This window comes from Lissotriton vulgaris, chromosome 2_1 (genome assembly GCF_964263255.1).
Source record: "Lissotriton vulgaris chromosome 2_1, aLisVul1.2, whole genome shotgun sequence".
Taxonomy (NCBI): domain Eukaryota; kingdom Metazoa; phylum Chordata; class Amphibia; order Caudata; family Salamandridae; genus Lissotriton; species Lissotriton vulgaris.
In genome coordinates, this window is record NC_141687.1 from 646439250 (window position 1) to 646459073 (window position 19824).

Here is a 19824-nt window from a genome sequence, read left to right on the forward strand (position 1 = left end):
CCGCGAAGCGGGGGCCGCGAGAGGTTATGAGGACCTTGGTGGAGGCGGGCACTGGGAGGGGGCGCGGCCCACACGGGAAGAGGAAACAGCTGGTGGAATTAACGCTGTACCTCGCAGTCCCGGGGCCGCGCCTCTCGTCTCCTCTGCGGCCTCGCCGGTGTTGGTCTCCTTCCTCCGTGGGCAGAGTAAGCGTGAAGGGTGAAGGGCTACTCCTGTAGCGGTTTTCTGCCAAAGTGCTGGACACACAGTAAGACCTCTTGCCGAGCGGAAAATACTAAATACACACAAGAAATACTTCACAAACAGGTAAGTACCATAGGAAAATACACAGGTCCCTATGGGGGAGCCAAACCATATGTTAAAATAGTGGAACGTGAAATGGTTACTAAAGTGATGGAGGATCCCAGGGGAAGCACAGAACTACCCAAGGCGAGTAGTTAGGGACCCCAAGTCACCTGAGTGCAGAGTGTTTACATCGGGTCAGAAGTCCCTGAAATAACAAAGGGTAAGTCATGGTTGGATTTTCACTGTTCTGGGATGCTTCCCGAAGGAACTACTTGGACCAAGGAGAGTCACCCAACCCGTGGATACCCAGGGAACCCAGATACCTACACAGGGATGCCAGGTGCATGGGGTGAATTGGTGTCGGAATTGCAAGGTGGATGCCACCACAAGCACGAGTGCTTGAAAAGAGCTGACAGATTTCTAAGGGTCAGTCCTAGAGCAGCGCTGCGTTTTGCCTAGGCTCGACCTAATAAATCCAACAGCAAGTTACCATGGCAGCAAATGAAAACAAATGAACGTAAAGGGTCATTAGTAAATAGCCTAGCCTTTTGTAAACATGAATAGAGCAAACAAATACCAGCAATCAAAACACCATTATGTTAGTAAATATTTCAAAGAACACAGAATCTGATTTACAAGCTACAGATCATGTTCCTTTTGCATTCTATGATAAAGACTATTTGAGACCATCGTCAAAACCCAATGGGAACAGAAATGGGTCAAAGTAACCATTTACAAAATGCCATGCCAATGATGGACAACTGATCCAAAAAGCAGCAACCCGTTAAAACAAGCATTTGCAATGCAATAGGTCTCGCATTTACGAGAGTTTGAGCTATTGGCATTGTAAATGACAATGGCTTTTATTTACGTTTTGGTTTATAAAACATAAATAAAAGGTATGGTCATTTACAATGCCAATAGCTTAAACGCGCATAAATGCGAGACCTATTGCATTGCAAATGCTTGTTGAATACTGTTCTTCATAGGACCGGGAGCGGGATTATGAAAGGGCCTGAAGTAGGATCATCTGTCTCCAACAATCCTACCCCAAGTCATACTTACTGCTTGAAAGACCGTCAGCGAAGCCCACCCGAGCTAGACTTCCCTTCAGATCAATGATCCTTGCTTCCTCTGAATCCCTTCCATCAAACTTTCAGCTCTGTCCTTGTCAAAAATGTAAACACTGATCAGCTGTCAAACTCATCTAAGAAGTCTACATTAGAGATATCAGGAATCACCTACTCCTAGGCCTCCGAACCAGAGGCGTAGCAAGGGTGCCATGATACCCAATGTAACAAGGAAATTGACTACCCCAGCTCCTTGTTATGTTTTAACAGATCCGGACCCAGTGCAACTGCACCTACTGCACGATCAATAGTTTTGACCCGTCTCCGACCAAATGAAATAAATTCACCTGAAGCTGTTCGCTGTGAGTCATTCATGCCGGCTAGTGGGAAAAACCTAGATTTACCTCTTTCAGTAACTTGCACATTACATCATCAGTCCAACGTCCTCCACCTAACGAGTGTGCCATAGTTAGCGGCGGGGGGCGGGGGGCGGGGGGCGGGGGGGCTGTCTTTAATATGCCTAATAGATCCTGGCAGAGGCGGGACTCATGAATACACATCACAGTGCCTCGCATGGACAGTAACAGGTCAGATCCAGGACAGGCTGTAACTTAACAGCTGATGGATTTTCAGCACGGGCGGTGACGGGCTGTGAGCCCCCAATTGGTGATGATAGAAACTGCTCTTCTCCGGCCATACAAACAACATGATTCTGTCCAAAAGTTTATTTTGTTACCGGATAAAAATATGCATTTAATTCAAGGTCTCCCAAAAAAGCAGGAACTGTGACGCAAACATCACGTGCGATACCATACGTGTTGCTATGGCTGCAGCTTGTACACAGGACTGCACAGGAACGCATTGTATTATCACAAACGCTACACAAAAACAAAAGGTGTCAGCCTCCGAGAGTCAAGCAGCACCGGGTCCTACTGAGAGCTGGGCTCTGATTATACGCTTGATGAATTTCTAATTTGTATTTAATTCCACACACATTTAGTAAATGTTTATGATCCTGCTGACACTCCTGGATATGCACGCGCACACAAGCCATTGGATCACTGCTCAGCTACGATTTTGTGACTTTGGAATTTAAATTACGCAAGTGAGCGCACAGCTACTAATCGGAACAAGCTGTCGCTATGCCATTGTGTGAATGGGAAAAAAAATATATATAATGTACTCACGCCTACAAAAGCCGCGCCCCCTCTGTTAACAAGCTTTCGCCAGGCCGATGCATCAATTCATGAATGCAAAGCTTTTACTACTGGGATGGGCGCTCTAAGGAAATAGTGAAGTGTAACCTACGCTTCCATTACGAACAGCCATTTGAATCCAAAAACATGTGCACGTGTTTGCAAAATGTAAATAGCTGTAGCTTTTTATAATGATCCCAGAATGCTACTTGATAAAATGCAAATACACGAATAAGAATGAAAACAAGATTGGGGATATTTTTCAAAATTAAACACATCCAAATACTATTTGCAATGTGAACAAGGAAATAGAAAAAGCGAAAACGAAACTTACCAGACGCTGGCGTCGTGAGCGTGCGCGAGAGCAAATCGCCGCGTGGCCAGCTCTCCCATTCACAATGCTGTGCGCGTGCACAGCTCTTGTTTTTCCGGAGAATTTGCCTGAAACGCTGACAATGGGACCCAACAAAAACCAGCCATGGCGGGGGGGCCCCGTGCAGAAGAGGTAGCCCCCGCTGGAGGAGGAGAGACCAGGCCGCCGCCGAGCGCCAGCCGACCCGGTGAGTCCCAAATAGAGAGGAGGGGCGTCGGGGCACATTGCCGGTGCATCGAGTCCCCCGAGCGGGACTCCGCCCATGCCCTGCCGCCTCGGCCCTGAGAGGCCCGGGAGGCCCACAACAAAAACCGAGTCCCCCGCGAGGGACTCCGCCCATGCCCTGCTGTTGCCCTGAGCCCTGAGTGTTATCAGACCCTCGTAGAATGTCCGTGGTGGCCTCGCAGTAGCACGTGGGGGCTGCGTATCGCTACAGTATGCACGGCGGCCGGGGGTGCTTCTGTGTATGCGGCGGGGGGGGGGAGAGGTGTCTCTGTATGTGTGCGTGCGTGTGTGTAGGTGCGCTCCTACGTGTGTGCGGCGGGGGGGGTGCGCGCGTGTGTCTGTGTGTATGTGTGTGTGGCCCTTCCTGCCTGCGTGTGCATGTGTGTGTCTGTGGCAGGGGACGTGCACGGCGCCGGGCTAGGCGTGCGCGCTCACGAGGTAGAGTCTGCTGTCCACATTCCCCTGAAAGTGATTACATAAGTTGTCGACCTAGACAGCACAGCTTCGCTTTGCTTTCGTCTAGGCTCGACCTAAAAACCGGTACAGCAATACCTAAAAACGGTATGCTGTTATTTTCGTGGATGTCACAAGTATCTGGTCTTCTTTAATAATGTTTATCTCTCTTTTGGGGCATAGAAAAATACTACTGATAATAATGACAGAGAACATAGACCTACTGCAGTTGCACTAGTCATGACCTCAGTTCAGGTCATCATTTTGTGTTACAAAAATAAAAACATCTGGAGATAAGCATAAATACATTAGAAACACAGCACTATGCTTGTAGTATAAACTCCTATATGTTCTTTTTGATTACTATGAACAGAACACATTGATAACAGTGAAGGGAGCCTTCAGTGATTCTTAATAGATATAGGACCTTGTAGATACACTGCAAATTCTTAACCATAGCAATTGATTTGAAAGTATCATTATGACATTGGACTGGAAAATAAAATTCAAATGGTCTGAGAAAATGTAACATACCCACTGTATGACCAAGCAGACTTCTCACTCCGATAACAAGTCCCTCTGCAAATTCTTCAGGGCCTTGAACTGCTCCCTACAGTAAAATAAATGTAAATAAAGCAGTACTTAAGTTTAAATATAAATAGCTTAAATATAATACAGCACTGTTCAGCTTATATGTATTTGTTTTAAGGTGATTACCTTTTATCAAAATGTACATGCATTTAGTAGGTTCTTCTGAGACAATTCATTTTCAATACTATTTGTGTTACAGTATATCAAGATTGCCAACTAATATTCAGAAACACCCTATAAAGTTGAGGAATATACAAATATAATTAGTGGTTCCTGTCTTCAGTTGTTTATTTGTTGAAAATGCCAGTAGGGGTTTTCCAGTGTTGGAATCTGATTCGTGCCTTTAGCATATAAGAAAAGATTATGCAGGTTAGAGAGAACCGACTTAGTTATTTTCTCCTATAATTAAAATGCCAAGCAACTTGGACTCACTGAACAACAGAAATGTTTGTGCAGCACTCTTGGCACGAATGTGAATCAGTACAGGTTTTCCACTAGTAAACATCATGTGACTCACACAAGCACAATATACAAAGTTCATGTTAATGTACTAAATTGGGATTTGGAAAGGCTGGTCCTTTAGAAACAAAGGACTTTGGAGAACAGGAGTAGGACCATTTTAATAGGAGAAATTAAATCCATTCTTTGTACAAAACAAAATGTATCAGGGCATATGCATCTCTTGGGATATTGAATAAAGGGGGTTTGGGGGGAAGGGGAGGTGGAAGCCCCACACAGGCAACAAACCTAATCCTAGACATCGTGAACCACCAAAGTCACTAAATTAATCTGTGCTTAACTCTCTGGTAACTTGGCATAAATGCAGCCAGGCTTAACTTACAGGCAATGTGTAAAGCATGTATGCAGCACAAAACAGTAATAAAGTGAACACACAACACAAGAAAAAAACAAAAACAGTTTTAAAAAAACAAAGTAAATATTAATAACTAAAGTGATACTTGAACAAACAAAATCCAATGTGTAGAGACCTCACATTTCTGTGCAGTGAAGTTCCAGAATCTATGGGGATCCAGGCACTTTGTGTCACCCTGATTCCCACTTGGCTCCACATAAGCAAGGTATGCCACTTGTGTAGGTTGGCAAAATCACCTCCCATGAAAACCTACCATCCACAGACATTTATCAAAACTAGACATCCGGGGGATTCCACAGTAGTGTGCCTTGCATGAAATCCACAGAGGTTTTCTTACCCATAATACCCTGCAAACATCAAACTTTGGCTAAAATCTCACATTTTCCTTGCATTTCTGTGATGCAAGCTTCCGGAATCAGGAGGAACCCATAAAATTCCTACCACCCAGCATTCCTCCACTTGTACAGATAAAAATGCCGCCCCCATTGGTCCTGGTTTGATACATTCATGTCCCAGCCACGCAAATGAGATCGTTTTTTATCAAGACAAGAGGGTGGAACGCTGGTTTATAGAAATTTTAGCAATCCATGTGGATTCTGGAAGATTATGTCACATACAAGCAAGGAAAATGTGTGATTCTAGACACAGTTTGAGGTGTACATGCATTGTGGGTAAGAAAACCTCATGGGATTCACGCAAAGCAGACCACCCTGGACTTCCCCGGTTATCTAGTTTTCAAAAATTAGTCGATTTGGTAGGTTTCCCTATGTGGTGGCTGAGACTGGGGTCAGTTAACGTATTACGTTTAGGGGTATTTTCCTTTTGAAGATGATAGGCTCACCTAGACAAGAAGGGTAATGCTTTTATTGGAACATGTGGAGAAATGCTGGCCAGTAGGAATTTTGATGATCCCTGTGCACTGCGGAACCTTGTATCACAGAAATGTAAGGAACTTGTATGATTTTAAGTAGTTTGAGGTATGCAGGGCAGTGTGGGTAAGAAAATGTCACAGGATCCATACAAGACATACCACCATGGACAGTCCTCGAGGTCTATCTTTCCAAAATGTCTGAGCTTGGGTAGGCTGCTCCCTGGAGAAAACTACAAAACCCACACAGCACAGCAATTCCCATGACAAGTGGGACAATATTAGGGTTTAGCCACACTCAACTAGCCCATAAGTGAAAACAACACAAAAAAAAAATCAAATGTCCTCTCACTTGCCATTGAGATGGAATGTTTTAGTCTGCAGAGGAGCAGAAAGACAGTTGAGGATTTAGTGGTGACTTTGGGCCTTGATGTCAGGATGGCCAGACCCACCCTGTTCTTTTATATATAAAAAATAGCCCAGTATGCTTCCTGCTCCCCAGCGGCAAATTGGGGACAAACTCCAGGAGGCCAGAATACTGGTTTATCCCCTTGGGGGTGGGAGTATGGCCTAATGTCTGAGTTTCTTTCCTGCACTCCTTTCTTTTACCCAAATACAAACTCTCTGGTGTTTAGTGGGCTTTCTAACCTCATGGGGCAGATTTGGGCACCCTCCCCACCTGGGATAAGCCTCCTATTTGCACCCTAGGGGGCAGAAAGACACTATTGCCCTTCTGGGGCTCTGGGTATGACTTGATTCCAGGTTAAGCCACCCCATCCTTTGTTTGTTTTGGCAACATTTTAAAATTTCTGGTGTCTAGGGGGCTTTCTGGGGGTAAACGTTCTGTCTGTCAGGGATAGTGGTGGGGTGGGGGGAGACTGGTTTGTACCTTTAGGAGTAAGGGTATGGCCAATGCCAGACTGCAAAGTCCACAATCCTTTCTTTTTCCCAAAATGAAAAATCCCTGGGGACTAGAGGGCTCTGTACTCCCAGGGGTCAGATATGCTGCTACCTCCCCAACAGGAACAAGCCTGCTATCTCCTGCCGAGGGGTCAGAAAGATATTATTGCCACTAAGGCAGCAGGGGTATGGGACGATGCTAGGGTAGGTCACTCCATCTTTTTTTTTGGCGCCATTTTGAAAAATCCCTGGTGTCTAGTAGCAAATTGGGGTCAAACCACCTTCTGTCTGCCTGAGGAGGTGGGGGGGGTGAGGGGGCAGGGGAGATGCAGTTGTCCCTTTTTGGCAGGGTCGAATGCCCACACCCCTTTTATTTACTATTTTGACCCAAATTCAAAATCCCTAGTGACTAGTAGGCTTCCTACCCCCTCGCCCGGGGGAAGATTTTAGGATGGGCCAGAACCAACCCATTATTTTATATTTAAAAAAAAAAGCCCTGACACCCAGTGGGCTTCCTGCTGCCGGGGGCACATTGGGGACAAACTCCCTCTGCACTCCGGGAAGACCAGAATACTGGTTTGTCCACTTTAGGTGGGAGTATGGCCTAATGTCTGAGTACGATCCCTGCACTCCTTTCCTTTGCACCAAATACAAAATCTCTGGTATTTAGTGGGCTTTCTACCCCCAGGAGGGAGGTATGGACAACCTCCTAAATTGGGACAAGCCACCTTTCTCACTAAGGGGGAGCAGAAAGACACTATTTCCTCCACATGGGCAGGAGTATCACTTGATGGCAGGGTAGTCTGCTCCATCCTTTTGTTTTGTTTGGTGCCATTTTAAAATCCCAGGTGTCTAGTGGGCTTTCTGCTCCCCCACCCCCGGGCAAATTGGGGGCTAACCTTCTGACTGCCCCTGGGAGAAGGTAGAAAGACTAGCTTGTACATTTTATGGTAGGAGTAAGGCAAATGCTAGGGTGTAACATTTGCACCCCTTTCTTTTGCACCAGATGCAAAACTAGTGACTAGTGGGCTTTCTAACCCCCACGTGGTAGATTTGAAGCAACCTCTCCAATGTGGACAAGCTCCCAATATCTGCCATGGGGTGGGTGGGGGGGGTCAGAAGCTACTATTGCCTTCATTCTGGCAAGGGCATGACTTGATGTCAGTGTAGGCCGGTCCATCCTTTTGCTTGTTAGTGGGCTTTCTGCCACCCCGGGACTGCTTGTTAGAGGGCTTTCTGCCACCTGGAGTACAGATTGGGGGTGAATAACCCTATCCGGCAGGAGACAACATGTCTATTGGGTACCTGTGGAGTGGAGCACTGGGCACCGGTGGAGTGGAGCACTGGGCACCGGAGGAGTGGAGCACGGGCCACTCCCCCCCCACCACCCACCCCCCTTAAACAAATATTGTATAGTCCCTGGTGTCTAGGGGGTTTTTGTACCCCCTCGCCGGGAGGCATATTGGAGATTAGTACCCCTATCCCCATCCCAGGTGGGGCCGAAAGTAGATTGGGCACCGGGATGTGGAAGAGAACAGGTCCACACCAGAGATTACCCCGTCCCAAAAAAAACAATACTGCATAAATTACATTCCTGGTGTTTAGAGGGCTGTCTGCACTCCTGGGGTACAGATTGGGGGTAACCACCCCCATGCCAGGACAAAGATTGTCAATACATTTATTTCATGTGGAATAGCAGTCACTTACATTGTTGGCAGCCCCCATTCCTAAATATATATATATATATATATATTTTTTTTTGTTTTTTATTCTGTGGTGTCAAGTGGGCTTTCTGCCTCGCCAGGAGATCACATAGAGGGTAATCAACACCATCTGTCCCCCCGGGGGGGGGCGGGGGATGGGGGCAGAAAGACTGTCTGACTTGTTTATGCAGTGAAGGCATGGCAATGGCCATGGTGGGCAGCCCCCACCCCTATATTTTTTTTAATAAAATATGCCTGGTATGTAGGGGGCATATTAGGGCTAATAACCCCCATCTGCCCCCCCGGGGGGCAGAAAGAGTGACAGCACATATATTTGGGGTGAGGGCTTGGCCATGCCCATGGTGGGCAGCCCCCACCCCTATAATAATTTTAAAAAATGTCCCTTATGTCTAGTGGTAAAAGGTGTACTAAAACTCTATTATTTCAAATATGCCAAGATATATCCATTTTGATGAGCTCATTTTTGTAGGACTGTATTCTATTTTAGAAAGTATGGTAAAATGAGGTCATTTGTACAAGCATGTTTCTTCATATCTTTTTGATAAATACACTACTGTGAGAAGAGCAAGAAATAATTGTAAAATACATACAGACTGTTCTCCTAAGAAGGTGCTACTGATGTCTGTATTGTTAGGTATGTGGGCTGCAAATATCTCAGTATTGAGCAATATTTTACTTTGTTCTGAAATTAAGGCAAGAGAGAACTTGTCTACAGCAAAATACAATAGCATGCAGTAGTAGGACAAATCCCGCTTGCACTCTGAGTAAGGTAACAGTCGTAGATCTTTGAACCACACAATTCATATATTAAAGACTGCATTGTCTCACAAAGATTTATGGTGAATAACTATGGGAGTCTCAGTCCCTCAGCCCTCATTCACTTCCCAGGGCATTGTTTATATGAAATTTCATCTATGGTTAACTCCCACATTATGTTTATCAGTTATTCCTTGAGGAAGGTAAAAGTGACCGCTCAAACATGCCCCATTCATTAAGTGAATCAGTCGCTGGTAAAAAAAAAAATTGAAAATGTGGAATCAGCAAACACCAAAAGTTAGAGGCTGTTTAACCTAGGATTGTGTTCTACACCATTTCTTGGATTCTCAAATAAGAAATGCTAAGGGATCCATCAAATCTCGTAAGAAGGGTAGTGAGGATTGTAAATTGGGTAACTCAAGTAAAATATGTGTAAGAATTAAGAGAGGATCACCATTTCAGTAGTATAGAATGTCCGCACTGGAGATATCGGAACTCTAGGATCTTTAAACAAACGGTCTGTGTCAAATGAAATGTTTATTATGAGAAGGCACTATATCAAGGTAACATCTCCTATCTTGACACTCAAATACTCTGCCAAAGGAACTACCATTTCAATTTATAACACACAAGTAGCAATCTGGACATGGTGGTTTTCAACTTTTAGCTCAACATTTGAACATAGACTGTAGCCCCTTTAAAACTGTAAGTCTAACCAGTTCCAGATTAGATGTAAAGCGAGATACATGGGGCGCTAGGTGGCGCATAAGCAAAATGGCCGTACATAGGTGAGGCTCCGGCAGCGCGGAAGCAACATCCGACTATATATCCTGCTCAGCGATGATCAAGCAGCGTCTTAGAAGAGGCGATAGATACATTGGAGATCTGGCCATGCAATTGAGGGGTTTTGCGCTGATGAGGAGTGCCACAAGGCCCTAGTATGGCAGTTGGCCCAGACGCGGTCGCGACGTCAAGGTAACAGACTTCGGTAGGAATAATTATGCATCGCCTCGGCGTGAGCACTAAAACAAGGCCGCACAGCTTCCTAGCGAGAGGCCGCGATTAGGAGAGCGCACGCAAGCTGTAAATACCGAAAATTACCATTGACTGGTGGATGCAGCAGCACGATATAGAACGGGACCATAGGGGTCACAATTTTCTTTATTTTTGAATTCTTTTTTCTGATGCCTCACTCGAATGCGGCCCAGGAATAATTAACACATGACACAGAGACTGCGCGGGAAGGCCTAACAATTGGATGAGGTGACTGAGGGCAAGCCCAACATAGCTGTGGGTGATAAAGGCTGTTGGGAGGCAGCGCAGCAAAGGAAATACTGCATAGGAAATAGAGGCAGCATTACCTGTGATCCTCAACCTCAGGAGACTCATCACTTTGAGGCAGTTAAGAATGGTAGTGGTACAGATAGGACATTAATGGTGCGCACAGGCAACTAGTGAACAACTGTCGCATAAAAATACATTTTGCAGATACACTGCCTACGGTGCGAAGTTTGGAAACAGCTAGAAACATCCACTTTCCTTGATAGCAGTGAACACTAGCGGAACACTGTGCAGACTACAGCTAGTGAGGCGGGGAAGTGTAAAGAAGATGAAGTTATCCAAAATGATGGCAAGCAGAAACAGGAAATAATCCAAAAGAAGTTTTATTTCAAATATAAGTAGAACAAATTAATCTTTAGATTCAGATCCTTTTTGACCAGTGTAACGTTCCAAAGATTTAGGTGAAGATGCTCAAATTCTTCTTTTTCAAAATAAACCCCGTCGCCAAATGTAAAGAAGATGAAGTTATCCAAAATGATGGCAAGCAGAAACAGGAAATAATCCCAAAAAAGTTTTATTTCAAATATGAGTCAGCATCAACACGGGAGTGCTACCGCCTTCCAGATAGTCCAACAGCTTAATCACACTAACAACAGCTGTGGCTCTAACTGGAAGATCTCTCACGAGGGATGCATCTTCAAACATAAACATGTTTGAAGATGCACTCCTCTGCGAGGAATCAGCTGGTGGAACAATAGAGCGTGGCAGCTGGTGGAATGATGGAGCGTGCAGCAGAATGTAAAAAACATAGAAGAAAGACTATACGTTACAGGAAGGTGCCGCTTCACTAGGTAGGCAGATTGGCGAATCATGGCCTGGGCGGCATGCTGCAGTATAAATTGAAAATTGGAGATTACTTGCACTGCTGTTGGTAAACTTCCTACATGTAGAACTTGATGCACAATGGTTAAGCAATGTGCTTCATCATCAATAAAGAAGTAAGACTTGAAGTCACAAATTCACACATAGGCGCACAGAGTTGAACAGCTCCTGTTTTTACAATGGGAAAGATAGATGGCAAAGAATTAAATTTACCATTTGAAACTAAGGAACGTACTCACTCACATCAAGATGAATCGGAGCATGCAAGAGTGGAAAAAATTAAAGAATCAGTAGATGATGAAGTCAAAGTACTCCTACTAGCCATGAAACACAGTCTCACTTCTATTGAGTCCAAGATGGACTCCATAAACACTCGCATGGACTCTATTGTGCATAAACTAGAAAAACAAGGGGAACGCAACATAGAGACAGAACAATGGATTTCAGATGCTGAAGACACTGTGTCCAGTGTACATGAACAAGTGACCCAAATGGACAAAGTGCTCAAAGTTATTGCTGCAAAAAATGAAGATTTAGAAGCGCGCAGTCGACGCAACAATATACGCATTGGCGTCCCGGAGAGCACGAATACAGGGGTGATAGAAAGGGCTCATCGCTCTTTGGGCCCCAAACCACCCCTGGGGGCTACACCATGTCCAATCATCACAAGGATGTTGAATTATCGAGATCAGGATGTGGCACTAAGATTGACCCGGGAAAAGAAGCACCTCCAACTTGAAGGAAATGAGTTCACGATTTACCTTGACTTAACAACCATGGTGCATGAAGCGAGGCGTAAATTCATCCCTGCCAAACGCAAACTGCGTCAGGCGCAAATTGAATCCTCATTAATGTATCCAGCGCGCCTTAGAGTTACGCATCAAGGCAAACAATACTTCTTTACCAACATGCAACAAGTGGATGACTTTCTGAAGCGCACCACATGGCAAGAATGCCACCGGAATGTTGAGGACCTTCAGAGTCAATCGTCATCTCCTGCATCAGAGTAATATACCTGCAGCAAATATGATTGTTAGCCCATTGTACCTTCCAAACTCCAAACGGGATTACAGGACATTTGGCCTTGTTGCGGAGCGATGAAGGTGTGGTGCATGATTGAGGCCGGACTTTCGAATGGAACTGAATATACTTGATCAGATCTTCAAAATAGCGAATGGACACATCAAGCAGAAAAGTGCATAGCTGGGACTGGCTAAACAAACTTTACTCCCCTTCCCCACCCTCTCTAATAGATATTCCACAGTTTGGAGGGGAAGGGATAAATCGTGTGAGCTAACTAGCGTGCCCCTAAGGGTGTTTCCCCTGTATTGGTTAAAATGTACTCTAAATTTGTAGTTGGGGATTGTTTGGGTGGGGGGGAAGGTAGCTACCAGCATGTTTGGTATGCTGTTGTGGGTGGGTAGAGATAACTGTTTTATAATTTTGGCATGAAAGGACACGAATTACACTGAAGCGTTCCAATATGCACAAAACAATACAGGCAGTAACAGGTATTGGGTCCCTTTTAGATCATTCCATCAGATCATTCCATGACACATGATACCTCAGAATCGAAATTACAGCTAATAACCTGGAATGTCAGAGGGCTTGCCGACCCACGAAAGTGTAGGCAGATATTAGCATATTTAGAAAGACACCGTATCCAGATTATAATGCTACAAGAGACCCACTTAGATCCCTGGGGAACTCCCTCCTTTCGTAGGAAATGAGCGGAGCATAGGGTTTTCTCCTCCTATTCTACACACTCTAGAGGGACAGCGATATTAATCAAAAAGCACACTCCATATACCCGTCTGGGAAGCTCTCAGGATCAACATGGGAGATACAGCAATATGTGGGGAAGACTGGGGTCCAACACAATCACATTGGTAAGTTGTTATGGGCCTAATGTTGATGACCCAGACTTCTACAACACATTGTGGGAGAAAATATCAGCGATTGGGCCTACCCATTTAACCTGGGGAGGCGACTTTAATACAGCCCTAGACCCGTCAACACGATAGGTCCAACCCCCTCCCACATCACTATACAAAGACACAAACTATTACAAGGCCTGCTGACTGAAAATAGACTTGTAGACACATGGAGACACGTATAACCCGATATGAAGGAAGGCACACATTACACTGCACTCTTCTTGGGCCAGATTAGATTACTAGGTGGTGTCAAGGGGTGGGGCGCCCTGGATCAATGCAACAGAACATTTGGCTAGAACATGCTCCGATCACTCACCGGTCCATTTGACATTGACCCCACTGGTGAGCATTTATTATTATTAGCCGGATTTGTAGAGCACGCAGCTGCCCCAGCAAAGGGGCGTCCCGGAGCTATAATGGACAAAAGCCGGACACAAGCAGTACCAAAGACACAACCATAATAACTCTAGGAATCCGAAGGAAAAAGGAAGGTTTTTACGGCCTTCCTAAAGACCAGAAGTTCGTCAATAGCGCGGATATGGACAGGAAGAGAGTTCCATAGACTGGCAGCTAGCACTCTGAAGGAGCGGCCACCAGCCCTAGCCCTCTTGAAGCGCGGGACTGTGACCAGATGGAGTCCTGAAGATCTTAGAGACCGCAGGGGTACAGACGGCGGGATAAAATGCTCCAAGATCTGAGGAGAGGAGTACTTCAGAATTTTAAACGAAAGGCAAAGAGACTTAAACTTAATCCTCTGAGCAACAGGGAGCCAATGGAGTTTATAGATGGTTTTCTTGGCCGAACAGAATCTCGGCAAGCCTACCAGAGCCCTGGCGGCAGCGTTTTGAACGCGTTGAAGTCTGGAAAGTTCGGCCTGATTAGCTCCCAGCAGAAGGGAACTCGCGTAGTCCAACCTGGACAAAATCGTTGGAGCATCAAAGAATTTAAAAATGGGTCTGAGGCTACGAAGAGTCCCGTAACACGTGGCAGCGGTTTTCTTAGTGTGAGAGACAAAACTAAGTTTAGAATCCAACCAGACCCCTAGGTTTTTAACCTCGGTGGCAGGGATAGGGGTTGGGCCGAGCTCAGATGGCCACCAATGATCCCCCCCAGAGATGACTCTGCCTGCCAACAATGAGCACCTCGGTTTTTTTGGCGTTCAATTGCAGGCAATTGTCTTTCATCCAACGGGCCACTGAGCTGATTCCCTCACGGAACCTAGCCGCCTCAAGGTCGGAAGCCCCACTTATTGCAACCGCCAGCTGCGTGTCGTCAGCGTAGGACACCATAGTCAGGTTCCAACGCTTGGCGACAGCAGCCAGCAGCTGCACATAGAGATTGAAAAGTGTGGGGCTAAGAGCTGACCCAATCCACAGAAATTGGAGACTGATGCCGTTAACACTGCTAGACGTGGTGTTTAGAATGGAGCTGGCTCAGGAATTTGCAGACTTCTTCATGCGCAACATCGGGTCGGTTACACCACAAGATACAGCTTGGGAGGCCTTCAAAGTTACGGTTAGGGGTTTCTGCATTGCCAAAAGCTCTGGGGTTCTTCGAGATATACGCAGAGCACTTCACACATAGGAGATAGATCGGAAATGGGTGGAGCAGATGTACAGGTCAACCAATGGAGCACTTCACAAAGAATTTAGGGATACATTATCGGAGTACAAAGAGACAGCAGACAGAGTGGTACTCTTTTGTGGGAAATATTTTATGGCCCGTCAAATATGGTGAAGGGGAAAGCTCTGGCAAAGCCTTGCAGAAGAGATACGTAGGCTTTGTTTTTCCAGTTATGTGCTGGAAGTCTTAGACCAGGATGGCAGGAGACAAAGGGACAGTACTGAAATACTCAAAGTGTTTACTACACACTATACTACATTGTACAATACCAGACGGGAGCAGTCACTAGATCTAGATAGTTACCTTAACGACATGGCCCTAGACCTGCAAACAGCATAGGGAATTTCTTGCAGTGCCCCTAGAAGAAGATGAGATACGTACAGTAATAATGCAGATGAAATCAGGCAAAGCGCCTGGCCTAGATGGCCTTCCAATAGATTTTTATAAAGCATTTGTGAATCAGCTTGCACTGATATTAAAAACTGTTAATGAGGAAGCCTTAGACACTGGCACTCTTCCTCGATCTATGCGCAAAGCCGCCTTTACTTCACTCCTAAAACCTGGGAAACCAGCATATCAATGCGACTCATATAGCATCTATCTCTCATTAATAATGATGCAAAGGAGGAGGAGCTACGCGGGCATCCAAGATGGTCGCGTAAGCAGAGAGCTCCCGAGACCCGCGCCGCGCTCAATAAATATTGTTACAATTGTTACAATTGATCTATCCTTCTGCTATCCTGGTCACTTTGACGGGCTTTTGAAGTGCTGCTCTTACTGATGCTGCTGTACTTTTTGGGGCCAAGATCGGACTTCGGGAACCATATTTACGTTGTCCTAAGCTTTCTGGCCTAGCCCCGGAGGGGACCGGGGACTCCGCTGCTTTGGATGGCCGAGCAGTAATGCAACAACAACGGCTGCCTGGCATCTGCTCCACCGATGGTGTGACACTTTCACTTTCGGTTTCTTGTCCATCCTTGAACTGACTGCCTAGGACCTACTCTACACTCCTGGTTTTGGTGGTTTAACCAGCTGCACGTCTCCATCGCAGCGCCGGCTCAGTGGTCTGTGATTTTTTTCGTAAAGCTAGACTTTCGAGGTCCGGAAGGTCGCTGCCATTCCATCGCACCCGGGAGGACCCAGTGGGGTGCTGAATCCAACATGGCGACGAAACCCGAGCTGGAGAAGCGCAAGAAAGTCACCACTCGTGGGGGATCGGTCCAGACTAATGTGATCGATCGCTATACTCAGCCGAGAGGTTCCCCCAGCACTACCAGCCGCAGTTTGGAGGACCCAAAGACGGACATGACGGCCTCATCAGAGGTGTCACTTCAAGACCTACTGGCCGCCATTGCAGGACTAAAGGCTGATATGGGTCAGCAATATGAGGCCATCGTGTCCAAGATAGACACGGTGGCGGTCGATGTTACCCTTATTCGAGCCGATTTAGCCAAGACAAACGAGAGGGTCAAGGCATTGCACCTAAAAGCTTCCAGTCTGGGGACGGATATGGCGAAAGCGCAGTCAGAAATTGGGAATCTGCGGTCGTCGCAGGACCTGCTAACTAGACGTATGGAGGAGTACGACAACAGGGCCCGACGAAACAACATCCGCCTGGTCGGGGTGCCGGAGGACAGTGGTGCTGCCTCGATCGATTTACTGGTTGAGGAGTTAATTGTTGCTAAACTCGCTCCCGCAGGCCTCAGTAAGTTTTTTGCGGTCGAGCGTGCATACCGCTTCCCAGGTGGACAGGTTAAGCCGGGGGGACCCCCGAGGCCTATAATTGCTAGGCTGTTTCACTTTCGGGACAGGGACGCCATTCTTCAGGCCGCCCGCAAACACGGCCCGTTGAAGTTCGACAACAACTCCGTCTCAATCTACCCTGACTTTACTCCTCAAGTACAACGGCAACGTTCCGGATTCCTCGGAGTGAAACGCCGCCCGAGAGATTTGGGACTTAAATATGCGATGCTGTTCCCCGCTCGTCTACGTATCGAATACAGGGACCGTGCTTACTTCTTTGATCAACCGGACAGTGCCAGTGACTGGTTGGACTCGTTGCCAAAGGACGCCGCCGAGAGCGGAGGCCCCGGAGGCGCGGACGGAGGCGCAACGGCGCAGGAATGACTTTGGGCCCTGAGGTCCGATTTTGGATCGTAACCTTTGCAGAGTAACTTATATCATGTGCTTCATCTCTATGCCCGGGGTGGGGCGGGTTGGGGTAGTTTCTCCTTCCTCCTCAGGGGTTTCTTTGTGTAGATTCAGATGGGGCGACAGGCACACTGCAGTTTGGGGTGGCTTCTTAGTCGGCAGGGGTGCAGGGTGGGGGGTGTTGTAACGGGTTCTTGGTTGGGGGGTGGGTGGTGGGGACTTGGTTATGTTTTGTGTTTTATGTTTCTCTTTTCACATGGTACTGTATCGCTTGGGTGCATCCGTGATTTGAGGTTCTGGGAGGGGGTGGGCTGGGACTCTTTCTTGGATGGGGGGGGCTGACGTTAAGGTTCTATCCTGGAACGTTAATGGCTTGGGGGATAGGATCAAACGTGGTATTGTGTTGCAATTTATAAGACGTCATTCCCCTGATGTTGTTCTACTCCAAGAAACCCACTTGATTGGTAATGCCTGTAAAGCTCTTGACCGTCGAGGTTACCGACTTGTCGCTCACGCTGGTTTTACATCCGGCTCCCGAGGGGTTGGTATAATGGTGAAATCCTCTTTAGCCCTTGAAATTGACGATGTCACCCTTGATGATCGGGGTCGCTATGCTGCTGTCTCGGGGAGATGGGAGGGGAAGCTGATTGTAATTGTTGCTGTTTATGTTCCCCTGGGACTGCAGGCTACCACTTATGCTGACCTTGGTAAGACTCTTCTGGGGCTTCCAGATGGACTCCTGATCATGGGTGGGGATTTCAATTCGGTGATGTCGGGCGAGTGTGATCGGCTGCCCCCTAGGGTTCTGCCATTGTCACAGATGTGGCTGACTGACTTGACGGAAACCTTCGGGTTGGTAGATGTTTGGCCGTCGCTGCACCCCTCACAGACTCAATACACTTTCCACTCTGGTGCCCATGGCAGCCTCTCAAGGATTGATTATTTTTTTATGCTGACTGCTAACTTATCCTTGGTGAGGGAAGTCCGACATCTTCCCAGGGGTATTTCTGACCATTCCCCCTTGCTGCTCGAGGTTTTGGTGGGAGGTCTTTCCGGAAGCAGAGCTCCCCCTGTCTCGCCCTGGCACTTTAGGAACCCTCGGCTCCGATCGGATTTGATTAAGGCGATCGATTGTTACTTTGATGAGAATGTGGGTTTGGTTGCTTCCCCTACGGTTCTTTGGGAGGCCTTCAAAACTGTTATACGGGGTTCCGCACTGTCCCTTATTGCAGCTGACAGGAAGGCTAGGAGGGAGGCTGTGTTGGCCCTTGAGACCGAAATAACTACGCTCGAAAGTGAGTTGGGTGGAGATGACACGCCTGCACTTCTACACTCCTTGGAACTGAAGCAGGCGGATTATAGAGCCTGTGTGACTGATGCTGCTAAGGTGATGCGTGTGAATCAGCTGGGCCGTTTGTATGATGTGGGTGACAAGGCTAGCAAACTCCTGGCGTGGCTGGACAAGGCTGAAAGGATGAACCGCGTGGTGCCCGTTATCACCCGTGAGACTGGTAATTGTGTGTCTGATCCCGGTGAGATTGTTGAATGTTTCGTGGATCATTTCCGAACAGTTTACAGCTCAGTGAGTGACCGTGATGAGGCCGACTCCCGTTTACTATTGCGTGACATCGCACTTCCCTGTGTCTCAGAGGAGGATAGATTGGCCCTAGAGGCTCCTATTACAGTGGATGAGATCGCTCTTGCCATCAGGTCCTTGCGATCGCGTAAAGCGATGGGACCCAATGGTTTGCCTATCGAGCTCTATAAACTTCGACCAGACAAAATGGCAGCTCACTTGTGGACAATGTTTCTGGATGCATTTGAGGCGGGCGTCCTTCCGTCTGAACAGCGCTTGGCTACCATAGTGGTCATTCACAAAGAAGGCAAGCCTCGTGACCGTTGCACCTCCTACCGCCCCATCTCATTACTCAATGCCGAGCCCAAAATTCTGGCCAAAGTCCTGGCTAATCGGCCATTGTCTGTAATTTGTGACTTGATCCATCCGGATTAGTCCGGTTTCATACCCCATCGAAACACAGCTCTTAATCTTCGCAGACTCCACAGCGTTCTCGCGAGAGCTGGAACTCTCACTGAGCCTGCAGTGGTGGCCTCCCTGGATGCTACAATGGCCTTCGATACCATAGAGTGGCCATACTTGTGGGCGGCCCTTTCCAAGTTCGGCTTCGGCCCTAGTTTCATTACATGGGTGCGGCTCCTATACGAACAACCGTTAGCCCAAGTCGTGGTGAACGGCAGAGGCTCAGATTCGTTTCCATTGGGACGTGGCACCCGTCAGGGGTGCCCGCTTTCCCCACTTCTTTTTGCATTGGCACTAGAGCCCCTTGCGGCGTGGCTTCGATGGGAGCCCTCGATTAAAGGGATCCGGTGGGCACCGGATCTGGAGGATCGTGTCTCGCTTTATGCCGACGATATCCTTCTCTATTTCACCTCACCCCAGAAGTCTTTAAACGTACTCTTTGACGTTCTCACTTCCTTTGGTAAGAACTCCGGGCTTGTTATCAACTGGACTAAGTCATGTGTCTATGTCGTAGCGGGGGTATTGCCTCCGCTGCCCCGCAGGTTTCCTATCCAGGTGGTAGAAGATGGTTTTAAATATTTGGGGATTTTTATTTCC

The 19824-nt window shown here is 47.1% G+C and overlaps 1 protein-coding gene across 1 annotated transcript in view; it reads right to left on the reverse strand.

Annotated features, from left to right (window-relative positions):
• Window positions 1-19824, reverse strand: part of VPS13C (vacuolar protein sorting 13 homolog C) — a 2437235-nt gene that overhangs the window by 350924 nt on the left and 2066487 nt on the right. The window contains exon 77 of the mRNA XM_086955811.1: window positions 4137-4212. Coding sequence (XP_086811937.1) covers window positions 4137-4212 — 76 coding nt within the window. The remainder of the gene's footprint in view (window positions 1-4136; window positions 4213-19824) is intronic.